This window comes from Haliotis rubra, unplaced genomic scaffold (assembly GCF_003918875.1).
Source record: "Haliotis rubra isolate DU_JTF1 unplaced genomic scaffold, ASM391887v1 Scf1450, whole genome shotgun sequence".
Taxonomy (NCBI): domain Eukaryota; kingdom Metazoa; phylum Mollusca; class Gastropoda; order Lepetellida; family Haliotidae; genus Haliotis; species Haliotis rubra.
This window is the reverse complement of record NW_025765393.1, coordinates 66,498-92,721: the sequence shown is the minus strand read 5'-3', so window position 1 is coordinate 92,721 and position 26,224 is coordinate 66,498. Positions and strand designations below refer to the sequence as shown.

The 26,224-nt window shown below is 39.1% G+C and overlaps 2 protein-coding genes across 2 annotated transcripts; both read right to left on the bottom strand.

The window, feature by feature from the left end:
- Window positions 1-1,275: 1,275 nt before the first annotated feature.
- LOC124269518 lies at window positions 1,276-1,879 on the bottom strand (the record flags this gene model as incomplete). The annotated part of the gene is made up of 2 exons (XM_046704546.1): window positions 1,276-1,558; window positions 1,714-1,879. Coding segments are annotated over 2 exons (351 nt in total), but the record flags the coding sequence as incomplete, so codon positions are not given.
- LOC124269519 (amyloid beta A4 precursor protein-binding family B member 1-interacting protein-like) lies at window positions 1,732-6,440 on the bottom strand. The gene is made up of 6 exons (XM_046704547.1): window positions 6,173-6,440; window positions 3,258-3,453; window positions 2,984-3,080; window positions 2,435-2,766; window positions 2,056-2,265; window positions 1,732-1,873 (listed from the first exon to the last, which is right to left on the bottom strand). The coding sequence occupies exons 2-5, from the start codon at window positions 3,448-3,450 to the stop codon at window positions 2,093-2,095; spliced, it is 795 nt and encodes a 264-aa protein (XP_046560503.1). The 5' UTR covers window positions 3,451-3,453; window positions 6,173-6,440; the 3' UTR covers window positions 1,732-1,873; window positions 2,056-2,092.
- Between the last annotated feature and the right edge of the window lie 19,784 nt (window positions 6,441-26,224).

Here is a 26,224-nt window from a genome sequence, read left to right as displayed (position 1 = left end):
TCGGCGAGGCGGAGAATCTCGACAAGTTGTCAGCTCATGAGGACACATCGGTATTATATATATGCACACATGGAAAAAATATTGCGACACCGAATAGTTTTCAATATGTTCAATAAGTTAACGTTACCCACAACAAAGGAACTTATCCAAACCTCAACTAACCATACTATGTGTACCCTCCTTTATTGACTCCCATTGTACATAAGAAAACTGCCATTACACTCTTCTTCATTGTATGTGTATTGCGTTTCATTCCTGATGGAGGGCTTGTTCTAATAGATCACCACGAGTTGTACTGGATGATCTCTGTGTTGTATTGTGTGACCACTATTGTCCCAAACATGCTTTATGTCAATGGGGCTTGGACTCCTGGCGGGCCACGACAGAGTCGCTACCACCTCTTGATGCTTAGAAATCTCCACCAGCACATGCATGACTTAGCATTGCCGTCCATAAAAACTGGCCTTCAGTTCAAAGGATGGCCATCGAAATGTGGTACAACAACTCTGTCTAGGATGCCAGTGATGTACTGCTGACAATTTAAGATCTTCCTGATCCTCACAGGGTCAGGTTTACAGTCCACGCCAACAATGAACTAAGCCAAACATAACCTGCTCCTAGATATTTCGTTGTACATATGCACTTTTTCGCCGGCGCCTAACACGAGCTCGCCCAGGTAACATGCCAGAATTGGGCCAGCATTGGGCCACTGCTGTAAAAAAAATTGGGCCAATGCTGATTATCAACGTTGGCCCAGCATTGGCCCAATGATGGCAGGCCAATCCGTAGCCAGTACTGGCTCAGCATTGGCCCAATGATGGCGTGCCAGTCTGTAGCCAATACTGTGCCTTTGTTTTGCCAATCATATCCTCCTGGCTTTTTAATCTATATATGTGGTTCTTCATTTATTAAGGCCAAGAAATTGTATCTTGGTTTTCTCTACCACCCAACTCCTGTGATTGTAACAAACAACACTTTTAAAAATACTGTGAAAACATGATGGCACTTTGAAATGAACGTAGGGCTTTGACACTTTATTGCTAAAGTAATTACCAACTGTAAGTTAAATCCTAAGGTTTTTTGAACAAGAATGAAATAAAAACGTTATAACAAACAGGACATATGTTCACATATCATTATATGTCGTACAAAAATATAGAACTTTAACAAATACCTTAGAATTGTGTTGAGATATGAAATTCAATAATGCTGAAATGTGTATATATCTTAAATAGTTGAATATACGCGGTTGAAAACAGAAAACAAAAAATTAAATGCATTTTAACAACTTTAATTATCTCTCTTATAATAGAATGCAATGAAATAAAAATTTGAATGAATGAATACAATAGGATAGCAGATAAGTACACAGTTTATTCTGTGCTTGTCTCAGCTGCTGCAGTAGCAGCAGCAGCAGCGCTCTTCTTCTGCTTGGCAAGCAGGGTCCTCTCCCTCCTCCCACCGTCCCTGTCCGGAGCATATCGGAACCACAATTTAATGTGGCTTTCCAGCTCGCTGTCGGACGCCTTTAAACGTACCGGGTTCTTCCGTGCTGCCTCTGAAATGGAAACTGAAGCTGATAGAACAAAATAAATAAAGCTGCTGTATCAATAATTCTCCAATTTCATTGAACATATTAATGTATATTGTTATTATGTATTGTCCTATATGAAGTCAAACTTACGTAAATGGATCGTATGACTGAGTACTTACTGATAACAACTTCCTTCAGTCTCATCTGTTGGAAGGGTTCTTTTCCTGAAGTCCCCTTCCAATTCACCTGCTTGGCGACCGAGTTTGTCATTAGCATTGTCAAAACTCTGCGTATTGTGTCTCCTGTTGACACGCCTCCTGCCACTCCGAGTTGCCCAACCTGTTGGATTGTAAATTTTTCAATAATTAACTTCCCTAGCGTTTATAACTATATATTATGGCCATGTAAGAGTAATATTCCGTACAACAATCACTATTAATTGGACTTGGATTGTAACAATTGTTTGAATAACTCAAGTAGTGAAAGGAATGAAATTGATCTAAAACAAAATTAATATTTACCGCTGATCTCAATCTGGAGGAATCCTCCAGAGAAGTATTAGTTTCCCTCAGTTCCTCGATGGTTTTGAGGGGGGAGATGCAACTCCTCAGCTGGTGTCAAGTCCGTGGAGCCAGACTGTAGAATCCTCAGGACCTGGTGAAGCAGCTTCTGATTTTCAAGAGCCACTGCTCGAGTTGACTCCACGATCTTTACAAGTTCAACAACTTCCCCTGGTAGTTTTGAAAATAGAAACAAAATAAACAATTAACAATTGTGCAGGTTGTGGAAATAGTTTTTCATCAGTACTGTTGAGCACAAATGTTTACCATTATCAAGTTGATACATTTTTTAAATAAGTAATATAAAGCATAAATGTTTAACCATTATTATCATACACACCTCTAGTTGCCCCCACTGTTGAACTTGGTGAGTGACTGGGCCTCCATACATCCTGTCGGGACAGCAATGGACATGGTTCGGGTAAGATCCGTCGCCTGGGGGATCGCCGTGGGCTGGTCGGGACCGACAGTGTAGGTAGGGGTGGAGACGGTGCCACAGGTAGAGAGACTGGAAGGCGAGGAGGAGAAGGCGGCTGGGGAGAAACTCTAAGGCGAGGTGGAGAAGGTGGCATGGGCACAGAGGACTTTGACGCTCGTGACTCCTTGGTCTTTGCCACTTGTGTCTCCTCATCACTTGAGCTGGAGCTCGAACTCAAGTACCTGCCAGTTGGTCTGAAATCAAAAATAAGTTCGAATTTATAAAATGTATTTAGAAATGCAAACAATTCAAAGAGCTCAAATTGAAGCCTTTACACTAAATCATTATCAATTATTTAGTTTTGTAACAATCATCTTGTAATTTTGTGATGACAAATCATATCTATTTAAAGAAGTGTTAAATGTTTATATTCACGCTTCTAACCATATTCACTCAAATGTATTTTGGTACCTTCTTTTCCTTGACTCTCTATCATCCTCTGCCTCCGTGTCGAGGTTAGACATATCAGTTGCCAGGGGTAGTTTTCTCCTCACCTTGTCATACGATTCTGTAATTATTATAGAACACATTTAATTAACTCATCATTATGCCAGTATGTCATCTTGTTAACAATGACCTATCATTTAATAATAATTATTTTTTAAATGAATGAATTAGTATGAAACGTGTTCAGAATTAAAGATAAACTAAACTACACTGATTAGCTTTAGTCGTTTATACTTACCACTACTGTACATGACTGTGATGGTATACAGTTTCCATGTATCCTTGTCTGGGAGGCAGCAGGTCTTCACTCCCTTGTCCAGTTGGTTACTGTTTTTGAACTTGGGCCAAAAGCAGTACTCTCTTCCGTGGAGCCAAGTGTGTGGCACAATCCCCACTTCATTAGTCTTTTGGAACTTGACTATGTGGTACATTTCCTGTTATAAAGCACTTGTCGCTTGAATTTACAGATTAGAATAGCATCTTTACTGTTAAAAAGGTTGTGTATAGAATTAGCAGTATCATGTCACTGTTTTCTGTACCAATGAAACAACATACACACTTTACTGAATGTTTAGATGTAGCAAAGGAAGTACAATAAATGATTCTTTTTCAGGTAAGATAACATATTTCTTTTGAATTTGTGATACCCCCCCAACGTACAGATGGTCACTTAAATGTGAAACTTTAAAATTCCAATAGAAGACGATTTAAGTGGATAAGTGAAGAAATCTTTTTTGGATAGGAACTTAGCATATATGATTAAAATATCTTTGTTTGCATTCTGTACAATATTTTTTATTATCACAACTTCATTGTTAATACTAACACAGCTATTTCCAATTGATTTTGACAAAAAGAATCGGTCCATGTGGATTTCTTTATATTGTGTCACGTATCCTAAATTAGATAAAATAGGTCCATCTGAATGTTCAAACTTTACACCTTGATTCTCAGAAACATGTTTACCTTTGTGAAGAGGTACCTGACTTTCACCTAAACGTCTTATTATCTGCTGAAGGGGCACTTTGGTGTTCGAAGTAGCTTTTAATTTGCCTAAGAAGCTTTCAAAAGGAAAAGATGAAAAATTGTCCAAGGGACCAAACCTTTTACATCCTGTGATAGATGTACCAAACCATGCAGGTTATAAACAACCATATCATTGCCATAAAGACGCGAAAAATGTTCAACAAAAGACACAAATTGTCTTTGGCATAATCGCAATAATTTGGAACTAGTAGCGGGGTTGCTAAACAGGTAATACCGACAAAAGAAGCAGAAAATTTAAGTACACGGCATTGCACAAAATATCATTTAGGGCAACCGGCCCAGTATATAATAAGAATAATCTATATTCTGTTGCTTTCCATCTGTCTATTTCCCTGAGAGATCTCCCTTTTCTACAGAACTCCCTTGGGATGTATTTTGAATACAGAGTTAGCTTATCTGACAGTTTGTTTATTGCAGTTGCTCCAATTCTACATCCTACAGAAACGGGACCCTTCATCCATAAAAACAACAGTTTTTTCATGACACCTAGGCAGACCAAATGCATATAATCAAGTGGAAACTGGGTAACCATACCTATTGATAATTGATTCAGTGGTGATCTGAATAAATGATGCTCTTCATCAGCCATTTCATCAAATTGAAGATCAGTTCTTAGAGGTGCTTTTGTTTCTGGGAATGTCATCTTGTTCAACCATTTACCATTTTGAAGACACTTATCACAACCAGAGTAACCGTTGTGGCCTTTCACTCCTTTAACAAACGCCCTGGCTGGTGTATCGCATATAAAACATGAAATGGAAACTTCAATTTTGAGGCCATTGTGGTCTAGCCCATCACGCTCAAGACCCTTCATTTCTTCTACAAATTCGTTTAAATATTCACCAAGTTTTGGTGGTTTGGAAGCCCCATAGAAGAGGCCTATGATAAATGGTTGACCAAGAAAGGGATGGATGACTCTACCAAGTATTGGCCAGAACTGCATTGAGGTGCTTTTAAAAACAGGTAAACCATCAATATTCACTTGAAATTTCACTTGCTTACCAGGAATATTGAATTCCATTCTATCAGAAAGCTGATATGATAAAGAACTTGAAATTCCAAAATGAAAGTACTGCCCCCCTGTAATGTTTTTCACAGCGTAACTCTGAGGAGTAAGAAGCAATGTACGTGGATCCTTAGGGAGAGAAGGGTAGTCATTACGTAGAATTTCTAATAGTGACGAAATTGTTCTATGAGGAACCTGGTATTTGACTGCCCATTCGCTAAGTTTTGACATCATTATTTCATCTTTGTCTCTATAATCATTTTCAGAGCTGTCATTTTCAGAACTACTTGTTGCATGGCTAGTTTTTTGATAATCATGACTTGCATTTTGTTCAAATTCATAAATTGTGTCATATTCATCTTCATCATTAACGACATCTTCATCACTACATGAGCCTTCATCAGAAAATGTTGTTGTAGATGCTAAAAATTGACTTGCTTGTGATACAGACGTTGATGTTAGAGTTTCCTCAGCATTATATTGGTTTTCAAATAAATCATATTTGCTGGCTGATGCCAAAGCTTCTAAATGATTTGAAACCCTTTTTCTAACTTTACGACGAGATGTCCAATACGAGTCATTCATTTTGATAAAGTCAATATACCGGTAAATACAACGTACAATTCTATCTAAAAAATCAAATAATATTCTAGTTAGTCTGTCGTCCAGACCCTGGAGCAAGAATTTAAAGGAGCCTTCTTAAGTCTAGAAATTCTGACAATTCTAGATTGCCTTACCTCTGGGGTTCTTTTCAATTTTGATTAATATGTGATGTTAAAATGAAAATTTCACTCTATCAATTTTGTATATTTCAAATACTTTCTTTTCAAAATATAATTTGAGAATTTAACAATCCCAGTCAGTCAGATATGCAATTGTTACCTAATGTGGTACTGAAAAGTATATACATGTATTTCTGATTACAGAAAACAGTGACAAGTATAATACTGAAACAAAATGTTGCAGTAAATGGAGAGGATGGCCACGTTTAACTCAATGGTGCTTACGTATCAAATTACAACCATTTCCAAATAACCCATTTATCTTTTAGTAACATGTTTACATATATTTTAAAACAGTGACTATATGGTGGACTATACCTTTCTTTAAAAGATCCTAGAATATCACGTGGAAAATGGACTTGAAATCTGTAAAACCTCGGACAAGAGCAAGAGTGAACAATGGTGGAAGATACCGCTCAAAGGAGAAATTCCTCAGTTGATAGTCTGCAGCAAATGTATATGTTTCAAAAGTTTCCATTGTTTGTAGTTTCTTATAAATTATAATTAGATTATAATAGCCTAAATAAATGTGCACTGATTGTATGAAACTGGACAAGGGCTTTTGAGATATATTTGTAAGTTAATCTTCAAGTTTCACTACTAAAAGTAGCTTCGGGCAGATGAACTGATAAAGTGTTTAAATTTAGAACACATGGGTCAATGCTGCTACTCTGCTGGGAATCTACTGGTACCAGCTGGCCGCTGAGAGACAGTGGCTCGCCCGCTGTGGCCTACTGCTGTGCCAATGCTGTAAGCCGGTTGCCGGCACAAGCGTAACTCGCGGCACCAGTACCAGCATTGGGCCAATGCTACCATGCTACCTGCCCTTAATGATAGCATTCCGGCTACCAGTAACTTGAGCAGTTGTCACACATTTGCTTATCAACAACGAAATCAATTGATTTTCCAAGTCGATCTGTAACTTTTACTGAAACTAGATATTTGCTTAATGATGGGGACACTATAGCACGTGATACCTGCCATTGGTCATTACAGATGTTTATCTGAAATCAGTGTATGCTTCGCCCGACTGGTCATCATCATCATACAGATCAACATAATGATGATTGTGAATATAAATGTCTGAATGGAGGTAGAAAATCAGATGTGTTGCGATACATTTGTTCATGTGTATATGAAAGAAAAGGGAAATCAATTTCGCTGTTCCATGTTTTACATTTCTCCGCACGAGATCAAAAGGATCCAATATTGCTGTACGTTAGACATTAGGGGTAGCACGTAAATATGGAGATAAAATATTATGATTTGAATGTACATGTGCTGTTTAAGTACTTTGGAACAGCAGATGCTTCTAAGTACTAGTGCATGCTTAACCGTGGTGGGGTTCGACTAAATACGCACAGCGAATAAATTTCAGGGACAGTTAGATAAAATAATTATGTTTTTAGATCAACTTCAAAATTAAAATTGTGTATCATATCAGCGGATACTACTACTGCCCTGCAAACAGTTTATACATTCGTTACAAGTGAATATTAGATGTTGATTTCCTTTCTTTTAAAAGCATAACATGATGTCATTGATACGGAATTTCTTGAATGCAGTTAAGTAGAGAAGCACGTTACGCTGTGTGTCCCTTCCTGATGACGTGTGGCTGTTATGATATGATATGATATGATACGATATGACGCAAATAAGCACGAAGGAAGTATCAATGAAAGAGAAAACAACTTACCCTCAGATTGTATGAATTGAATGATTAACACAAACACCCACAGCGCACACATCAACAGTCTCATCTCCCTCGAATTTACAACCACCATTTGAATGTGTTAAAAATCGTTGGTTCTAAAACATCAATCCTCGTGTCCACATTACGTGTGAAATTCATCTAGCTATCCAGACACAATGAATTCAAACATAATGACAACACGCGTCTCCCACTAGCGTCTCATCACCCAATGAACTGCCAGATGTCTGTACACGTAACAGGGAGATGCGCATATTTTCTTCAAATTCCCGTGTCCCGACATCCAACCAGGACTGTGTAGATCCTGCCTGTGTACACATCTCAGTATTGCTATATATTGACGGGGCACAGCAACTGGCTTGATGAGATTGTTTGTACAGAAAGAAGGTTTTGTGTTTTAATCTAGTCATTTCTTTTTACACTAAAGCAGCTACTCTTATTTTGTAATCTATCAGCTCATTTCAAGCAACGACGTATAACGCTACACTCGTTATACTTTTACAAAGCAGTTCGAATAAAAAAACAATCTACATGTCAAATAACAAAATGAATTCGCACATCACAATGTCATGCCATATCTTTGCACAGGATTAATAAGATCTTATAATTAAGACAAAGCTTACGTTTTCTTGCTCATCTAAATATCGTTCCGTCAAAAAAGTCGTTAATTGAAACTAATTGTAAGCATAATTTTTATTAAATGTAATTGTGATACTATTCTATTCTAAATATTTCAAATGTATTCTGTGAATAATCTGGGCCATCACACATTGCACCCATATAGTGAATCGAACTCGAGTCTTCAGCGTGGAGAGCGAACGCTTTAACCACAAGGCTACCCCACCCCACTTATACAGATGGAACACAAAGAGTCGCTTTCACAACGGCCATAGACTGATTAAATCCCGACATCTATTGCTACAGGTGACCAATATAAAATGTTCATTTCAAGACAAGGCACAATTCCAGCCGTCTATCAGAAGGGTTTACACCTGAAACAACAGCGGGAACGTATTAATTATTAACATATTTCAAGGCTCTTCATTCCTTCCTGTTCTATTTTGTGAACTGAAATTCACTCGAAATGTCCGCATAACCACGTGAAACGTGAAACAAACATTGGCCATAGTTTTTAAGTCTCTGCCTAACCTGACCCAATACGCTCCCCAGCGATTGAAAGACAAAGTATAGTGAAAATATATCCCGCGATATATACGGATTTTCAAATTTTAAATCGAGTCAATAAAGCACAACGGTAATTTATTTAGGGTCTATTGACTCGACACAATAACTACGCTAGCTATTCTTGAACACTTAAAATTATGTTAAACGTTAAGCCATCCAAAGAAAGTCTGTACATTCAAATATTCTAGACGAAAGCAGTTTCACAACGTTTCAGGAATACTGAACACGAACAGCAGTAGATTATAGTACAGAAAATATTCCACGTCACACAGTTATTCAAAGTATATAATGCAATGAGACTTGTATTTTGAAATCCATAATTCATCAGGATGATATTGTGAGCTTTATTGTAACTGGGCAATGTTATGCGTTTAGCTCTCTGGACCACAGAAAAAAAATGTAATTCATCAAAGGTCAACTAATGATTGAACACCAACCAACACTGTTTTCCAAAAGCTTACACCAATGTTGAAGTTGTTCATGACCAAGATTTTTTTATGGATTTTTTAAATTTATCCTGGACAAAGAACATTTGCTGAAAAAAGAGAAAGAAAAAATAAGAAATGCATATAAAAATGATACATACATATATGCATATAGTGTAGCATATTACCAAAGGTTTTCATAAGAAGCCCATTTCCAATAAAATTCAGCATGTTTGGATTTGTTAAAGTGTCTAGTTTTGTATCTATCGGGTAGTAGTATTTAACCTCGTTTTGGAAATGTTTTATGTTTGGTAGGTAGTTTTGCGTTTTGCACCTGTAAATGTGAAATTTGGCTAACAAGAGTATTAAATAAAAAATATCATCAGTTTGGAAATTTTGAGAAGAGCAGAAAAGGATTAAATGTATCATGACCAAAATGTCATCATATAGAATATTTCATGAACAGGGCGACTATAATTGCCAATGGGTGATGAGTAGTATATATAACCACGGTAAATGGGTACGTGTCCTTTAAACGTTAATGTTGTCACTATGGTGACAGTATCGGAGAAGTCAGCCACACTACACAGGACAATGTCATGAGCAATGGTAATGTATTTATCTGCCCCGACAAGGCCATGATCCCTGGTCTCTATTACAGCAACTGATGCCGTGAACCCCGGAACGCATCCCGTTACTATGGGAAATACATTGGTTGCTACCTGAACCAAGTGCTATGTAAGTGTTACTAATGTTGATGTGATCTGGCAATACTCGAACGTCCGTGCATCAGGTATGTTATTGCCAGTGAGTGACGTCGTGTATCTGTCGATGAAACAGTTTACTATCGCTGCAAGTAATTGTGTCGGGGTAACGTAAACTAGTGGTTGATGTCATGAGCGAGGGTAGTGATCGTGAACAGATGGCACTCAATCAACCGGCCACACATAAATACCGGCCTAACCTATGTACGTGTGTCTGTGAATGTTTGTATGATATACCAGGCCGTGGTATAACTGGACCAAGCTCGAGTGATAAGATAAAGTAACTGCTTTGTACCATGCCCACACCCTGCATTCAGATTTCAAAATCTGCGCGGGATTTTTAATTTAAAGTCATTCTGTTTCAGACTGCCGCCATGGGTAGACGCGAGTGGGATAATGCTATAGACGACATTAACTTTGGGATGATACAATCAATGACATCACTCCCCAACAAGCTGCCGTATGATACAAACTAATCCTACAGTGTTAGAGGGACTGGCCCAGTTATAAGTGTCCAAGTCTGGCGAATGTGCAGCATTTACCTGAACTGTATTTTCAATAATCAAGGCTAAACAACACAGTCATCTGCCTTAGGCCACAAGGTTAAACAACCCAGTCATCTGCCTTAGGCCACAAGGTTAAACAACACAGTCATCTGCCTTAGGCCACAAGGTTAAACAACCCAGTCATCTGCCTTAGGCCACAAGGTTAAACAACACAGTCATCTACCTTAGGCCATAAGGCTAAACAACACAGTCATCTACCTTAGGATGTAGCTTTTTGTAACTACGCTGGTTGATTAATTACTTTTATCTTGCACAGATGGCTGTGTTGTTTAACCTTGTGGCCTAAGGCAGATGACTGTGTTGTTTAACCTTGTGGCCTTAGGCAGAAGACTGCGTTGTTTATCCCTATCCAAAATTTTGTTTTCGTTCGTATTCTCCTTTAAACTTATGGCCTAAAGCAGATGACTGTGTCGTTTAGGCTTGTGGCCTAAGGCAGATGACTGTGTTGTTGAACCTTGTCGCCTAAGGCAGATGACTATGCTGTTTAACCTTGTGGCCTAAGGCAGATGACTGTGTCGTTTAACCTTGTTGCCTAAGGCATAAGGCTGTGTTGTTTAACCTTGTTGCCTAAGGCAGATGGATATGTTGATTAACATTATTGCCCGAGGCCGATGAATGTGTTGTTTAATCCTATGGCCTAAGGCAAATGACTGTGTTGTTTAACCTTTTGGCCTAAGGCAGATGACTGTGTTGTTTAGCGTTATGGCCTAAGGCAGGTGACTGTGTTGTTTAACCTTGTAGCTTAATGCAGATGACTGTGTTGTTTAACCTTGCGGCCAAAGGCAGATGACTGTGTTGTTTAGCCTTGTGGCCAAAGGCAGATGACTATGTCGTTTAACCTTGTGGCCTAAGATAGAAGGCTTTGTTATTTGACCTTGTGGCCTAAAGTAGATGACAGTGTTGTTTAACCTTATGGCCTATGGCAGATGACTGTGTCGTTTTGAACTTTTCTTTGTTATAGTATTTATTACTCAAAGACTGTAAATATCTCTTCCAGAAGTAATACATACTGTCATTTATTCAGATCAACGCATTTCATGAGTTTTTTGTTTTCGGAAATTGGTTCATTTCGCGAGAACTGAACACGCTAAGGGTGGACGGAAATTACCTCGATTGTTGTGAAACATTAAACTCCCCAAATGCAGCATTGCACCTCAGTAGACCAGTTATCCAACCAATATCCAACCAAAATGCATCATTGTTTTCGGATCTTGATTCAGTTGCGATATTTCAAATTTAATTTTTTTTAAAACAACAGTGTCTTTTTAATTCTTAGATTTATACAGCTTTCAAATCCAACCACAGTTTTCATTTCAACGTTTAAATTCAATAATCTTCCCTTACAAACTGGTTCGCAGGTTGTTAATAGTCAACAGATCAATGTTTGTATCTTTGTATTCTTGTTAGAATGAATCTTTAGCGCACCATGTTTATTGTAACATATATTGCTGAGTGCGGCGTAAAACTAAACTCACTCACTCACTTATTATACGAGTCGTCTTGTGTTGGTCGTCATTCACGCTGATGTCATCGCAGTAGTTACGTAGATACATGTTCATGGTATTAAGACCCGTGAAGATCTGGGTTAGAATTGATCTTCAGTAACCCGGCTTGTCGTAAGAGGTGACTAACGGGATTGTTTGGTCAGCCTTCTGACATACTTGACACATGTCATCGTATCCCAATTGCGCAGATCGATGCTCATGATCTTGATCACTGGATTGTGTGGTCTAGACTCGATTATTTACAGACCGCTGCCATACAGCTGAAATATGGCTGAATGCGACATCTAAACCACATTGTTTACAATTACTCAGATGTCAAAGTTATTGATACATATCTCTCTCCTTTACGTCATATATGATGGGAACAGTAACCTTCACCTTTAGTTGTGTGGTAGCCTAGTGGTTAAAGTATTCGCTCGTCATGCCAGACGCCCTGGTTCGATTCTCAACAATGTGTAAAGTCGAGAAGCGCCCATTGTAATGGAATAATGCTAAAAGAGGCGTAAAATTGTAAAGGCTCACAGTCAAGGATGGAATTAAAGGCCGGAGTGCCAACTTTAAAACATCCCATGGGTTTCCACGAAAATACATGAACTTTTGTGATTATCTCTATGGTTTCAGTTAAAACCCACACATGCTTTCAGTCGCACTGAAATTTTCCACTGTACTTGACAAAATAACGTATACTCTCCCAAAAAAGAAACGCATATAAGAATTTCAACTGTATTTTTATGTTTATTTTGAAACATCTTGTAGGCTTTATGAGTCAATGAAATATAGCGAAATTGCACTCTGGGAATGCAGACTTATCCGTCTTTGGCACCAACTCGAGGAAAGTCAGTTTGAGTGTCACATGGAGACGTGTGGTGGCGCTGAAGTCAATACCTCGTGTGACCACCGTGGGCATCCAGAACTACACGGCATCGCCTCGGCATCGAACGAATAAGTCTCAGAATCTCGTGTTGCCCAATCGCAGCCCACTCTGCCTGTAGTGCCTGTGCGAGTTGTTGAAGTGTCTGGGGCTGAGGGTTACGGCGTCGCACCCGTCTGTCCAGGGCATCCCACAGATGTTCGATCGGGTTTAAGTCCGGTGATCTTGAGGGCCAGGGGAGCACATTGATGTTGTGGTTCTGGAGGAAGTCTCTAGTGTGACGTGCTGTGTGGGGCCTGGCATTGTCCTGTTGAAACAACTCCCTCTGACGATCAATGAATGGAAGGAGGCGTGGGCGTAGGATTTCGTCACAGTACCGTTGAGCTGTCAGGTTGCCCTGGATCATCACCAAATCACTTCTCCTATGGCAGGTGATCGCTCCCCACATCATAACACTGTCCCGTCCGAATCTGTCCACCTGGGGAACGCAAGCGTCGGCGAAACGTTCACGCCGACGCCTGTACATCCGTATTCTTCCATCGCGTCGTTCTAATAGAAATCGTGATTCATCACTGAACCAGATTCTGCGCCAATTCGGTAGGTTCCAGGCCTGAACGTTGGTGCACCATTGAACTTGATGTCAACAATGTTGTTGTCGAAGCACAGGACCAAAATAAGGTCTTCTGGCACGTAAACCAGCCTCTCTCAACCTGTTCCTGACGGTCTGTGCAGAAAGCCTCCTCAATCCGGGTATCTGTCGAGCGGTACTGGTCGCCGTAGCTGTTCGATGATGCAGGTGATGTACCCGGATGTAGCGATCCTGCGCCGCAGTGGTCGCTCGAGGTCGCCCACTACGAGGGGGCATCTGCTACCGCATTCTGCCAGCGATATCTCTCCCAGAGCCGTGAAATGGTGCTTTCGTGAACATTCATGCGTCGGGCAACTGCACGTTGAGACTGGCCAGCTTCAAGCAAACCAATGGCGATATGACGGTTGGCTTCCCTTAGACGTGACATTTTGCGTACGTCAACAATATTCCAAATACAGTGAATAATCGACAGACAGCGATCAACCTTTTATACCCATCATTGAGACTATCTGATCCCCAACTTTCACGTGCATTGCATGTGAATTGTGTATTCTTTGACACTACACGCCGAAATTGAAAATCATGTCGTTAAATACGGGTATTTTACGGATAGGACTCATAAACAGAGCAAAACCTTTTGTAAAATGAATCACGTTTGAATTCATTGCTACATGAAATTGCTATTTCCATGATGCGTTGGAGAGTATACTTTACTAACAATACATTTTGTAATAGAGAAATACACAATCCCTCAAAATCAAATTGAAATCGAACATTTGTTTTTAGGGCTTTAGTATGTAGAAAGTAGACTCTGAATGTACAATCAGTGTCACTCACTGTCAGACATTGAAGCTCCCAATATATCGCAATATGTATCGGAACGTGGATACCAGAATTGTTATGCATCAGAGAGCATGCATCAGTGGGTGTACACTGGCGCTTTGCAAATATCCACTATTATATCATTAATTGCAATATAGTGCAATACTATTTATTTGCCAAAACACAGCCCAAGTCACATGGCATCATTACTCCTGTGTGACATCCACTGTGCTACCTGATATTCACTGGCCCATTTCATACAGTTTCCAAAGCCTAGTGTCCCTTCCCACCAAATCTCTTGATTTCATTGTTAATATTGAAGTAGTGCTTGGTTTATCAACAAAATACTTCGCACCTAGAATTGAGGAATTTCTTTTTTTTAATTTGGTTTATTCCCAGGAGATACATGTTACATACAACAGGCACTTATCGAATACATACATGTATATATACAACCGGCTTTCAGGTCGCCGTCATCATGAAAGTGTTCAGTAGTCATAATATGTGATTAATAATGGTACATCATCATATAATTATTCCATGTGGGACCACAGTAAGTCTAGGTAGACTTATATATAACTAGTAACTTGTATCATATACATACCTATATACATACAAACAGGTCTCAAGTCACGGTCATCATGGAAGTGTATAGTAATCATTATCTGAGTAGTAATAATATCTGATTATTAATAGTACGTCATCCTATAATTAATCCTTGTGGGACCACATTAGGTCAAGGTCGACTGGCATATAACAGGTACTTTGTATTGAATACATACAGACATACATACAAACAGGTTCAAGTCACAGTCATCATGAAAGTGTACAATAATCATTATCTGAGTAGTAATAATATCTGATTATTAATAGTACGTGGACTTGCATATAACAGGCACTTTGTATTGAATACATACAGGCATACAAGCAAACCAGCTTTCAAGTCACAGTCATCATGGAAGTGTGCAATAATCATTATCTGAGTAGTAATAATATCTGATTAGTAGTAGTACATTTTCATATAATCATTCCATGTGAACCACCGTAGGTCTAAGTAAGCTTACATGTAAACAGTCAGTTTGTGTCGAATGCATAGATACGTACATACATAAGAACCAGCTTTCGAGTCACAGTCATTCTAGAAGTGTACAGTTACCACTATCTGAGTAATGATACTATCCGATTACTGATAATACAACGTCATATAATTATTCCATGTGAAACCACACTGAATCTGGGTAAACTTTGCATATTGCGTATTATTGTGCTTGGAGAATGTGAAGAGATGACCAACATGTAAAAGAAATTAGCTTGGTCAGCGTGTGTAAAGGCAATACGTTTACATGATTTGTAGTATCTTTTGATCTCACTTTTGATCTGGTGAAAGTTTGGTTTAACATATTTCTGCTCATAGTGAACCAAATATTTTGATTTCATTGTAAACATCGAAGCCGTGTTTGGTCTATCACCAAAATACTTCGCACCTAGAATTGGGTTATAAAGAAGTACAATAAATGATAGACATAACTGTATGTTTACATTCTCGAGCATAACACTTTTACAACTGTTATCGATGAGAAATTGTTCTAAAGCATTTATGAATAAACAAAATAAAAGAGGTGAAAGATTTTCCCCTTGGCGGACGCCCGAATAACATTGAAAATAATCTGAGAACTTATCATTTGAACATACACAAGATTTGATATTTGCATACATGTTTTGTATAAGCGTAAAAAAATTACCTGTAATTCCATTGTTAACTATTTTTTCCCAAAGTCCAATCCTCCATACATTATAGAAAGCTCTAGAAAAATCAATGAACGCACAATAAAACTTTCTCTTACAGGTCTTTAAAATCTGAGTAAGCATGTTCAAAACAAATATGTTGTCGTTTGGGGAATGTTCTTTCCTAAAACCTGCCTGCGCTGGGGTTAAAATATTGTTTGTTTCCAAGAAAATAGTTTGATTTTATTGTTAACATTGAAGCCGTGCTTGGTCTATCACCAAAAAACTTCGCACCTAGAATTGGGGAATTAACCGGGGGGATCTCCACACCTTAACACAAACAGAAGGATTCCAGGATCAGACTGATGTATGACTCAGACCCTGGTGCTTATATAGCTGAACCCTCTGCTTGTATGATGTCATCAACTTCCATAAAATGGAGACGACGCTTTACCTATATTTTGAAGAGTTGTGCCTTCGAAATATTATTTCAATTAAGGCAGACAGCTTTAGAGATTATAATTGTTTTGGCCGTGTGTTATCGGAAAAGTTGAGTAATAACCAGTAATGTACGTGGTTAAGCATCCACATCTACGTCTGTCTAATATTACAGCGTGTACAGGCGTGAATATTTGACCATTAAGTTGTGGCCGGAGCGGTCACTGCAAACACTGGAGTGTATACTCAATTAGGCTTTTAGCGGCATGGGGCGATAACGGCAGCATAGACAGCTGTCAGTTATGCAAGTTGCCGGTAACAAGTATGTTACAACATGAATACTTTAACAAAATGTGAGAGATATAAAATCGACTTTGTTGAGAAATATCTGAATAATTTTAGGTAAAAATATATACTTTTCGCAACTGATAATATTCCTGTTTGTATGCTGAGGGAGCTTCTCTTCTTAAATAACTTCTTGGATGATTATTCTTTTCTGATCACGAGATATATAAATCTCAAATCGTCCTTGAATATTTCAGGGTTCATCCTTGAAATACGTTTCTTCATGTCGTCGTACAACCCATCAACTATCTGCTCCTTCTCCTCCAGTGATCGGGAATCTGAGAGACCATTCATTAAAGTACTGTTGCTCCAGTTCCTATGAGCATATGTGTACATCCTGGCAAACTCCTCCCTTTCATCAATTCCTTCTTTGTCCTTCTTCTCTCTCCAAGTGTTGTAAAATACATCAGGGTTCACTACAGCTTCAGCTGACAAGAGGGTTAATCCAGACCTTGAAACGGGTGACGTTTTGTCATCGAATGGTTTTCTGACCTGCTCCATGTTAGGAAAACAGATGGACAAATTTGTATTATGAACTCATCTTTGGTGATTTTACCAGTTATAAAGTACTTTTTCCATACCTCGTTCAATAGACCTATAAACGATTGCACCATGTATCTATTTTCTCTAGTGTTTCTGTCCTCAAACTCAGCGCAGGTACCTACGACAAGTAAGCCTCCCCGTTTCAGTTCTCTACTTCTTCTCAGTAAAAAGGTCTCACTGTCAAACTCGGCTTGCTTGTGTAGTGCACCCGTCTCCTCAGTACTACTCTTGGCGTCTTTGTAAATCGAGTCTTTGAAGGTGGTTGCAGTCCTTGACAGCCAGTGAACAGACGTCACTGACATCATGAAATGGATAGAGTTTAAAGGTACACACTGCTGGTAGAAGTTTGTCCCTGAGGCAAGAACATAGACATTGTCCATTTCCTGGAGGTAGGACGGTGGATCAGGGATGATTCCTGACATACGTTTGAAGAGGGAATTGAAATCGTTCATTTCCAAGTCTTCATAGATCACCTGGAAGTGGGTGTTGGGGCCATGATGATCTTTCAGAGTTGCCAGCAACTCACGGAAAATGGCCATGGCAGTAGAACCATCAGCTGCACCATAGTCGGCAATGTTGAAGACCGAGTCCTTGTCAGAGAAAAGAATGGTTTTGGCCAAACTGAGAATCTGTTCTCATACTGGTTCGACATATCCAACATTTTGTTTTCCGAGTGTTGATCCATAGTTTCCGTAACCTGTTTTTCCATACAGGCGATATATTTTTGAAATATATCCATAGTATCACACTGGTACAGCTGCAAATCCCTTGTTCAACCAGTGACATCTTCTTATCCGTGAAAAGAGTATCCTGGTGGACATTGTTGATGCAGTGCTTTTCTATTTATACAGATTCGCTGCAATCCTGTTGTAGACTTATTGCCTGTAGAAAAAACCCATAACAAATTATATGTTCGCCAACAGGTTTTACTATCATCCCCTTGTCCAGCTCCTGTTATCAACACATTCTGATTATTGATGACAAAATTGAGATTAATCTGAGCAAGAATGATTACATCAATCGATAAGATTTCGGAATGAAATTGCGTTGTGGTGCACTGTGTGATTAAAACATTAATTATCGAAATATTAAGCTGATAAACAGCATCACAGCCAGAATTGTATTTCTATGAGTGCCAGACAGTTTGAACAACAGAGGCATTTGCAACACACGGCTAAGATTTGGTTAACTGTTTACACTTTCTGTCGACTCCAGCAAATATGTATTGTAATCTGATAACACCTAAACAGGGAGCACTCTAAGTCACTTCACCACAGTGCTAACTCCCTTCGTAAGGGACACAACTCATGCTTCTCCCTTGGTGTTCCCAAGTCAACTTCTAAACGGGTGTCAGAGAGGTTGCAATTAAACGGACGAAACTATGCATTTATCTAAACAACATTGTATAAATAGACTGCGCGTGTTTTCGTCTGCGTGTGTGTGTTCGTGTGTGTGTGTGTGTGTGTGTGTGTGTGTGTTCGTGTGTGTGTGTGTGTGTGTGTGTGTGTGTGTGTGTGTGTGTGTGTGTGTGTGTGTGTGTGTGTGTTCGTGTGTGTGTGTGTTCGTGTGTGTGTTCGACTAACCTCAGAAATATAGTGACGTGATTGTCGGCAATGTTTCTATGTCAAAGAAAGTTTCAGATATGCATTCCAATATACAACAAAAATTCAGCTCAAACCTTCGCATGCCGTTACCATTAAACTTTCCATCACCCTTAAGACTGTCGTTTAGAGACATATTCAATAATATACATATAATAAAGCGTACTTACATAAAGTTACATTCACCAGACGATATATCCGTGCAAGTCACCAGGCCAAGGAGTACCAGTTAGGTGATTTGCACGGTTGCAGTCATGTGACATACGTCATGTCATGGATCTAGTTGCAAGTGTAACAGTGAAAATAGGCCAGTGTCTAATCTAATAAGGCCATTTTAGGCCATACTGGGCGTCATCTTCTTTTCATTCTCAGCCACCTTAGCATGGTTAAATATTGATGCAAATTACTAAACATGGAACGGTATCCTTATGAATGCTGTGAAGTTTATTAAAACTCTTGGTGATAATGGCAAGACCAGTTGTACATTGTGTTTCAAATGTTAGATCTTTGCTTTGTGCTTGTTGGTATTCTTTTGTTTGGATTGCACAAGACTTTGGTGATGTAAAGTTATTTCTATTTTCATTAAAACAACGATTACAAGATATGTATTATCAAAACTGGCACAATAGTATTTCATCTTAATCCTTTTTTATGTCATTAAGTCAGCTATAGAAGTGCAGACATATTTAACATCATTAGATAATAATGATTGGATAATGGCCATTGTAAATTTAGACTTTCCCGACACAATTTCCCTGTCAATTTTACTAGAAGATATAAACAAGCGGATACTGATCTGATTAGATGTACAAACTGTAAATTTTGCTTTGCACTTTATTGAAGGTGTCAGCTGATGTCTGAGGCTACTTTCCCAGGATTGGTGACACTAAATAAGACTCACAGACTAATTGTCTTTGTGGAAGGTCTATATGGGTTCTGACCTGATCAACTGTAACGATAAAGTCCCATACTGACAAAGAATTTAAGTTAAGACTCACAGAAAGCGTTTGAGAAATAGGTCAGACAAAGCTTTAAGATACCGAAGAAATGTAATACACATGTTTTTAAGTTTCTAAGAGAGCGTTATAGGATTGTGAGTTGTGGGCTCAGAAGACATACGGTTTTTCAACCAGTCCAGCCACTGTTAAGTCATTGTCTAGTCACTGTCAAGTTACTGTTATTCTTTTATTTTTTGGATTGAATTTAGAAGAAGTGCCATAAGAAAGGCTTGGAACTTAAGATTAAAGAACATTTGGAAACCACTGGATCGAGTTAAAACTTTTAAATCCTCTACCAGCAATAGCTGATTATTGTAAGAACTCACAATGAATTTCATGTATTTTTAGTTTGTGATAAATATAAAGATCTGAGGGAAAAATATCTTCCCCATATTAAACATGTCCATGAAACAATATGTAAATGGTAAATTTATTGAACTCCCAAAATCCCTTGTTATACAGGCAGTTGTAGCATTGTTAAAACAAATATTTGTTGCTAGATAATTACTGCAATTTGTACTCACGTGACATTATATGTACAGTATATATTAACTGTAAAATAGGCCATAAGTCCGTATATTACTGAATAATGTGTCTGTCTCTCTGTGTGCCTTTATCTCAGCAGTATTGTATGAATAAATTGTAAGTCCATAAACATAGCAATTCGACCAACCTCAGAACATTGGAAACATCTGTGTTTGAATTTTAATAAGTGAACTGATTTTAGGCTATGTAACATGAGAAAAGAAAGAAAGTCACGGAATGTTTCAGGTATGCGTTCCTATACAACAGCAGATAAAGCTCAAACCTTCACATACTGTTTCAATGCATTTTCCTATCAGCTGCAATAGTGTATGTTTTGAAACATGACCAATAATATACATTAAAATTGTACTTACATTCACGAGGCGATATTTCTGTAGCAGTTCGTCACCAACTCAAGTCTTAGTTTAGCAACATGATAAAGAAAATATACATTAAAATCGTCCTTACATTCACCGGATGATATTTCTGTAGCAGTTCGTCACCAACTCAAGTCTTGGTTTAGCAACAAGATAAAGAAAATATACATTAAAATCGTACTTACATTCACCAGGCGATATTTCTGTAGCAGTTCGTCACCAGCTCAGGTCATACCAGGCATGTGATATATATTTTTCTTTCGGTTGAATGAAATGAACTAGATAGAAACTATTTTCTCCTTGGTGGTATGCGAATCTACCAAGGGAGGTAATTTTGTCCGACAGGTGGCGCTGTTTAAGGTATAAATGAAGAGGAAATTTCAAATATCGCCTCTCTCGCTCTAGACACGGCAGTGTTCACATCATTTAACTGTTATTTCCTTTAATTTCATGTATATATGTATATATCTATATTTCATATGCATAATATCTCATATTTTGTTCTATTGTTGCAGGTGGTGGTTGTATTTGACCGTGATGGTTGTGAATTAAGCACAGTGTGGTGCTTGTGAGCATTGTTTGCTGTCTGGAGTCATGTGCACTCGGTGAATTTTGTAAACAGGTTTAATTCCTGTTATCTTCATGGATAGTAAACCAAGTTTGGTATGTAGATCTGATTTGCTCATATATTCTACCGTGTATGGTTAGGTTGCAGAGCCTTTATAACACTGATGTGTTGTGACTTTGTTTGATTCACATGCCAGGCTGCGAAGCCTTTATAATATCCTGTTATACATTGAATGTATTATGATTGTTAGTATATTATGAGCAGCAATGTTTTGCAAACTAGGCTGCAGAGCCTTGAGAATACTGTTATGACATAGTTGTCCTGTGGTGAGACAATGTTTGTTTCATTTTGCATCATGTTGTAAATACTATAAACGTCCTAGTAAGAGCTTTAGCATTCTTCGGGAGGGCACAGTTCCAGAGATTTTTCTCATGTATGAGTTGTCATCTCTGGTTTATGTGGCGGGCTAGTTCCACTGAACATGATGTCGTATTGCATGTTGCGTGGTGTACTTATCTTGTTGTAAGTGCTGAATTTTGCTGGAATGTGGTTATATGAGGATTTTGTAAAACGGAAAAAATCTGCCATGTGTCTCCGAGCGGCCGTTCCAATGTTCTGAGTGTGTTGTGTTTCTATTTGGAGTGAGCTCTGTTGGGAAGGAAAAGCGGCAGACGCTATCAGTAGTTACTTGTGCAATGTTGGTTACGTGACACGAATTACTAGCTTTATAGTTGCTGGGTCAGTCTCCGTCCCAGTTGGCTCTTCTCGAATGTATTATCGGTGATTCACCTTCGCTGTTGTGTCCTTGATTCAATCTTACAGCTCGTGAGGAAGCATAATCACGTGGCTATCTTTTAGAGGAGTGCTCAAAGAAAATATTATATTTCGGTGTCACGTGCTCATACGACTACATAGCCGAAATGGCCTGATAAAAAACATATTACAATATACATACACATATAAAACATTGGGTAAAAGGGGTGGACTAAATTAAACCAGATTAAAGTTGAGTTGATTGAGGCGTAACTTCCGTCTATACATGTTATATACTAGGGTGAGTGAGTTTAGTTTTACGCCGCACTCAGCAATATTCTAGCTATATGGCGGCGGTCTGAAAGTGATGGAGTCTGAACCAGACAATCCAGTGATCAACACCATGAGCATTGATGTACGCAATTAGGATACGATGACATGTGTCAACCAATTCAGCGAGCCTGACCACCCGTTAGTCGCCTCTTCCGACAAGCATGGGTTGCTGAAGACCAATTCTAACCTTGATCTTCACGGGTGTTATATATTAGGGCAGCAAGAGGCAATCAATCAATATGCAGATTGGTCAGCCGGACTGAGGTGTAACCAAGAAGGATCAGCAGATGTAACACAGATGTAACACAGATGCAACACAGATGTAACACAGAAGCAACAGAGATGTAACACAGATGCAACACAGATGTAACACAGATGTAACAAATAGACGTAACACAGATGTAACTCAGATGCAACACAGATATAACACAGATGTAACACATAGACGTAACACAGATGTAACACAGATGCAAAACAGATGTAACACAGATGCAACACATAGACGTAACACAGATGTAACACAGATGTAACACATATAGACGTAACACAGATGTAACACATAGACGTAACACAGACGTAACACAGACGTAACACAGATGTAACACATATGTAACACAGATGTAACACATAGACGTAACACAGATATAACACAGATGTAACACAGATGTAACACATATGAACACATAGACGTAACACAGATGTAACACAGATGTAACACAGATGCAACACAGATGTAACACAGATGTAACACAGATGCAACTCAGATGTAACACATAGACGTAACACAGATGTAACACATTTCCCCAAAACTCATACCTCATACTCATACATCATATATTTGTTAAAGTGAGTGAGTGAGTTGGGTTTTACGCCGTTTTTAGCAATATTCCAGCAATATCACGGCGGGGGACACCAGAAATGAGCTTCACATATTGTACCCAATATATTTGTTAAAAATCACATAACACGTTGGCCCTGGTCCAGATAGGTCTTAACCCACTTTCTTAAATCAGCTGGCCAAGTGGCCTCGTTTTGTGGTTGTATAAATCTCTGCCCTTTAATTAACCATGAGTGTCAACTGTGGAAATGTTTATCTTCCAATCAGTTTATGAGTACATGCATGCATGGCAACGTGTCTGATATTTTGGTGATTTGTTACTTCGATCAAAGTCCGAGAGTTCGCTGAGAGAATGTTCTTATTAACTGAAATCATGCTGGGTAAAATTAACATCCGTTCAATTAAGGAAAGGAGAAATAAACAAGCCTTTGACAAAGTTAATGCATGCATAGTGCACCCAGTTTCTGTCTACCCCAACAGATGTGTGTCATGCAGTCCCCTAACCTCAGAAACAAGGAGCTCTCTTAATCGCTTCACGCCCTTGACACTATTTGTGTTCCACCTCTGAGGCACACATTCAGCGTACACTGAACCCTGGCTTATATCAAAGCACATTCGTCACCACTCGCCCCTTTCCGTAACCTCTTGGGCTTGTCCCGGAATAACACGAGTGGGTCACGAATGATCAAACCTCTCTCCACCTCGGCGTGTTCGTTTGCGACAACCCAGCGGCCCCAAGCTACCTTCTAAACGATTTCAACTATATAGACGAAACATAATCTAATGACTTATAAACATTCGTTGATGTAATAGTAATAGTAATAGATCATGAACATGTACGCCTGATCCTTGACATAATATTATGTTACCAAACGCAAAGTTGTTACACATGGGTTAACAACACTTAATTTTGTAACAACACATGACGCAAATAACTTGCTTAGCCCACGATCATTTGAAACCCAAACAGGAATTCCTTCCAATTTAACATGTGAACAATTTGCAAAGGCATAAAGCAATTTTCAATCTTGTGTTTAGAATACCCCTGTGTGTATATTTATAGACGAAGAATAAATTTGTTTATTAAAGTGTAACAAGTTGTACATCATAAAAGGCATCATAAAATATAGACATAAAATTGAGTACAACATCCGGGCAAGTAGTATATACAATGATAGTCCTGGACCAAGTCCAACAAAAGCCTCTGCAAAGCCTTATTTCACAAATAAAGCTTTTGTCGGGCCCTTAGATCTTGCTACCATTGCATCTACTACTTTGGAGCCCCCGTTGATTTCCCGCCCTATGCCACGTTGACATCGATGAAACAGTTTAATGTGAATCGACTATGATCTCTTTGGTGTTCGTAATAAAGGCTTGCTGGGCTTTTCGTACTCCCTGTTCTATGTACTTTTTTTTCTCGTCCTCGCTGATAGCAGACTTACGAGACTTGGATCGAATCTCTTGTTTCATTTTGTTATATTTTGTGAGTTCAGAGAGGATTGAACGAAACTCCTCCTCTGAGATCTTACTGTCAGTGAGTGCTGTGGAAATATGCTCACTTACCGTGTTCAGCTTTCCTTCGGCCAGAACCCTGATCTCGTCGTGTTTCAATGCCTTACTATTCAGTCTGCGTGATGCGAACGTAAGTACCAACCCTAACACCCCTGCCACCCCAGCTGTTATTTCGATACCTAGCACTATGGGTGTAGCCACGATGGTAGTTAACAACCCAACACCTGCCGCCCCTAGCCCCATGCTGGTTGTCATAAGGGCAGTATCAGCCCCATCCACGATATTGAAAGCTCTATGGTACTTCTTACATAGTGCTTTCCGCGTGTCGCGGTCTTGTTCTAGTTGGCGTTTTACATCACATAACTGTCTCAAGCGGAACCCGTCTACGGTTTCCAGGGTCTTCACGACTTCCTCTACGACTGGGTATAGCCCCATCCTATAATATATATTACAAAAGATATTTTAATTGGGCTTCATTTAACCTTCGATTAATGTACTTAAAACTGATAATACTTAGATTAACTTGCACGTAAAAAAGCGGGGTCTTAGCTCTACTTCCATTAAGGAGATGAACCCCATCAAGGCTTGCTAAAGGATCGTTTCCCGATACCTTAGTAATACGACAACGTTGGTTATTACACCTGTCTTCCCAACCTATCACCATATCATCTATAATGTACATATAACCATCAACGATAAAACTCATATCTCCGAGATAGACGTCTATGATAATTGTGTAGTTTTCCGCGACATTTCTAAAGACCTCTTGGTCTTCGAGTAATTTGATCTCTGTCTTCACCTTCCCACTGGAAGCTAACATGTTGCCCGAGTGGTCTGGTATTGGTATGACTTGTACACTAGATTCCGGAACGGACAATCCTAGAATCATGCCATTGTTCCTAATCTCGGAGATAGTATTATTTTGTTTCAAGGAGATATAAGGTGAGGTGAGGGTTAAGTTGATCAACCATTCAGGCTCTTTAAAATCTGATAACGACACCCACCTATACACGTTGTCTTTCAAGTGCAGGATGTATAAGGTGTCTTCCTCACCAGGCTGATCAAACCCCTCAGTGTCCCCTAGGTCGTTTAGCGTAGCATTGGGTCGATGTCGATTGGCCATTGTTATAATACTATTACGATGTAGTTTCCAACTGGTTTTCTGATAATTTCTCAGGGGCGCACTTCAACCCCATGAAGTGTATGTTGTCGGGTAGGAAGATCTTGGTTAGTGATATCGTGTCTTCCACGGTCACGGTGACCCCCTGCAGACTGGTGTTGGAGTCGACATCCACCCGCACGTAAATAGTGCAAACGTGATACTGATGTCGTTTCCCCCCACCGGAGTTTGATCCCCTTCACGATTTCTACTTCAT

Excerpts from the sequence above, each read along its gene's own strand:
- LOC124269519 (XM_046704547.1), bottom strand. The coding sequence starts at position 3,450 with ATGTACCACATAGTCAAGTTCCAAAAGACTAATGAAGTGGGGATTGTG. Across the intron at positions 3,081-3,257 it reads CACAGTCATGTACAGTAGTG|AATCGTATGACAAGGTGAGG; the intron begins GTAAGTATAAAC and ends TAATAATTACAG. Across the intron at positions 2,767-2,983 it reads AGAGAGTCAAGGAAAAGAAG|ACCAACTGGCAGGTACTTGA; the intron begins GTACCAAAATAC and ends TTTTGATTTCAG.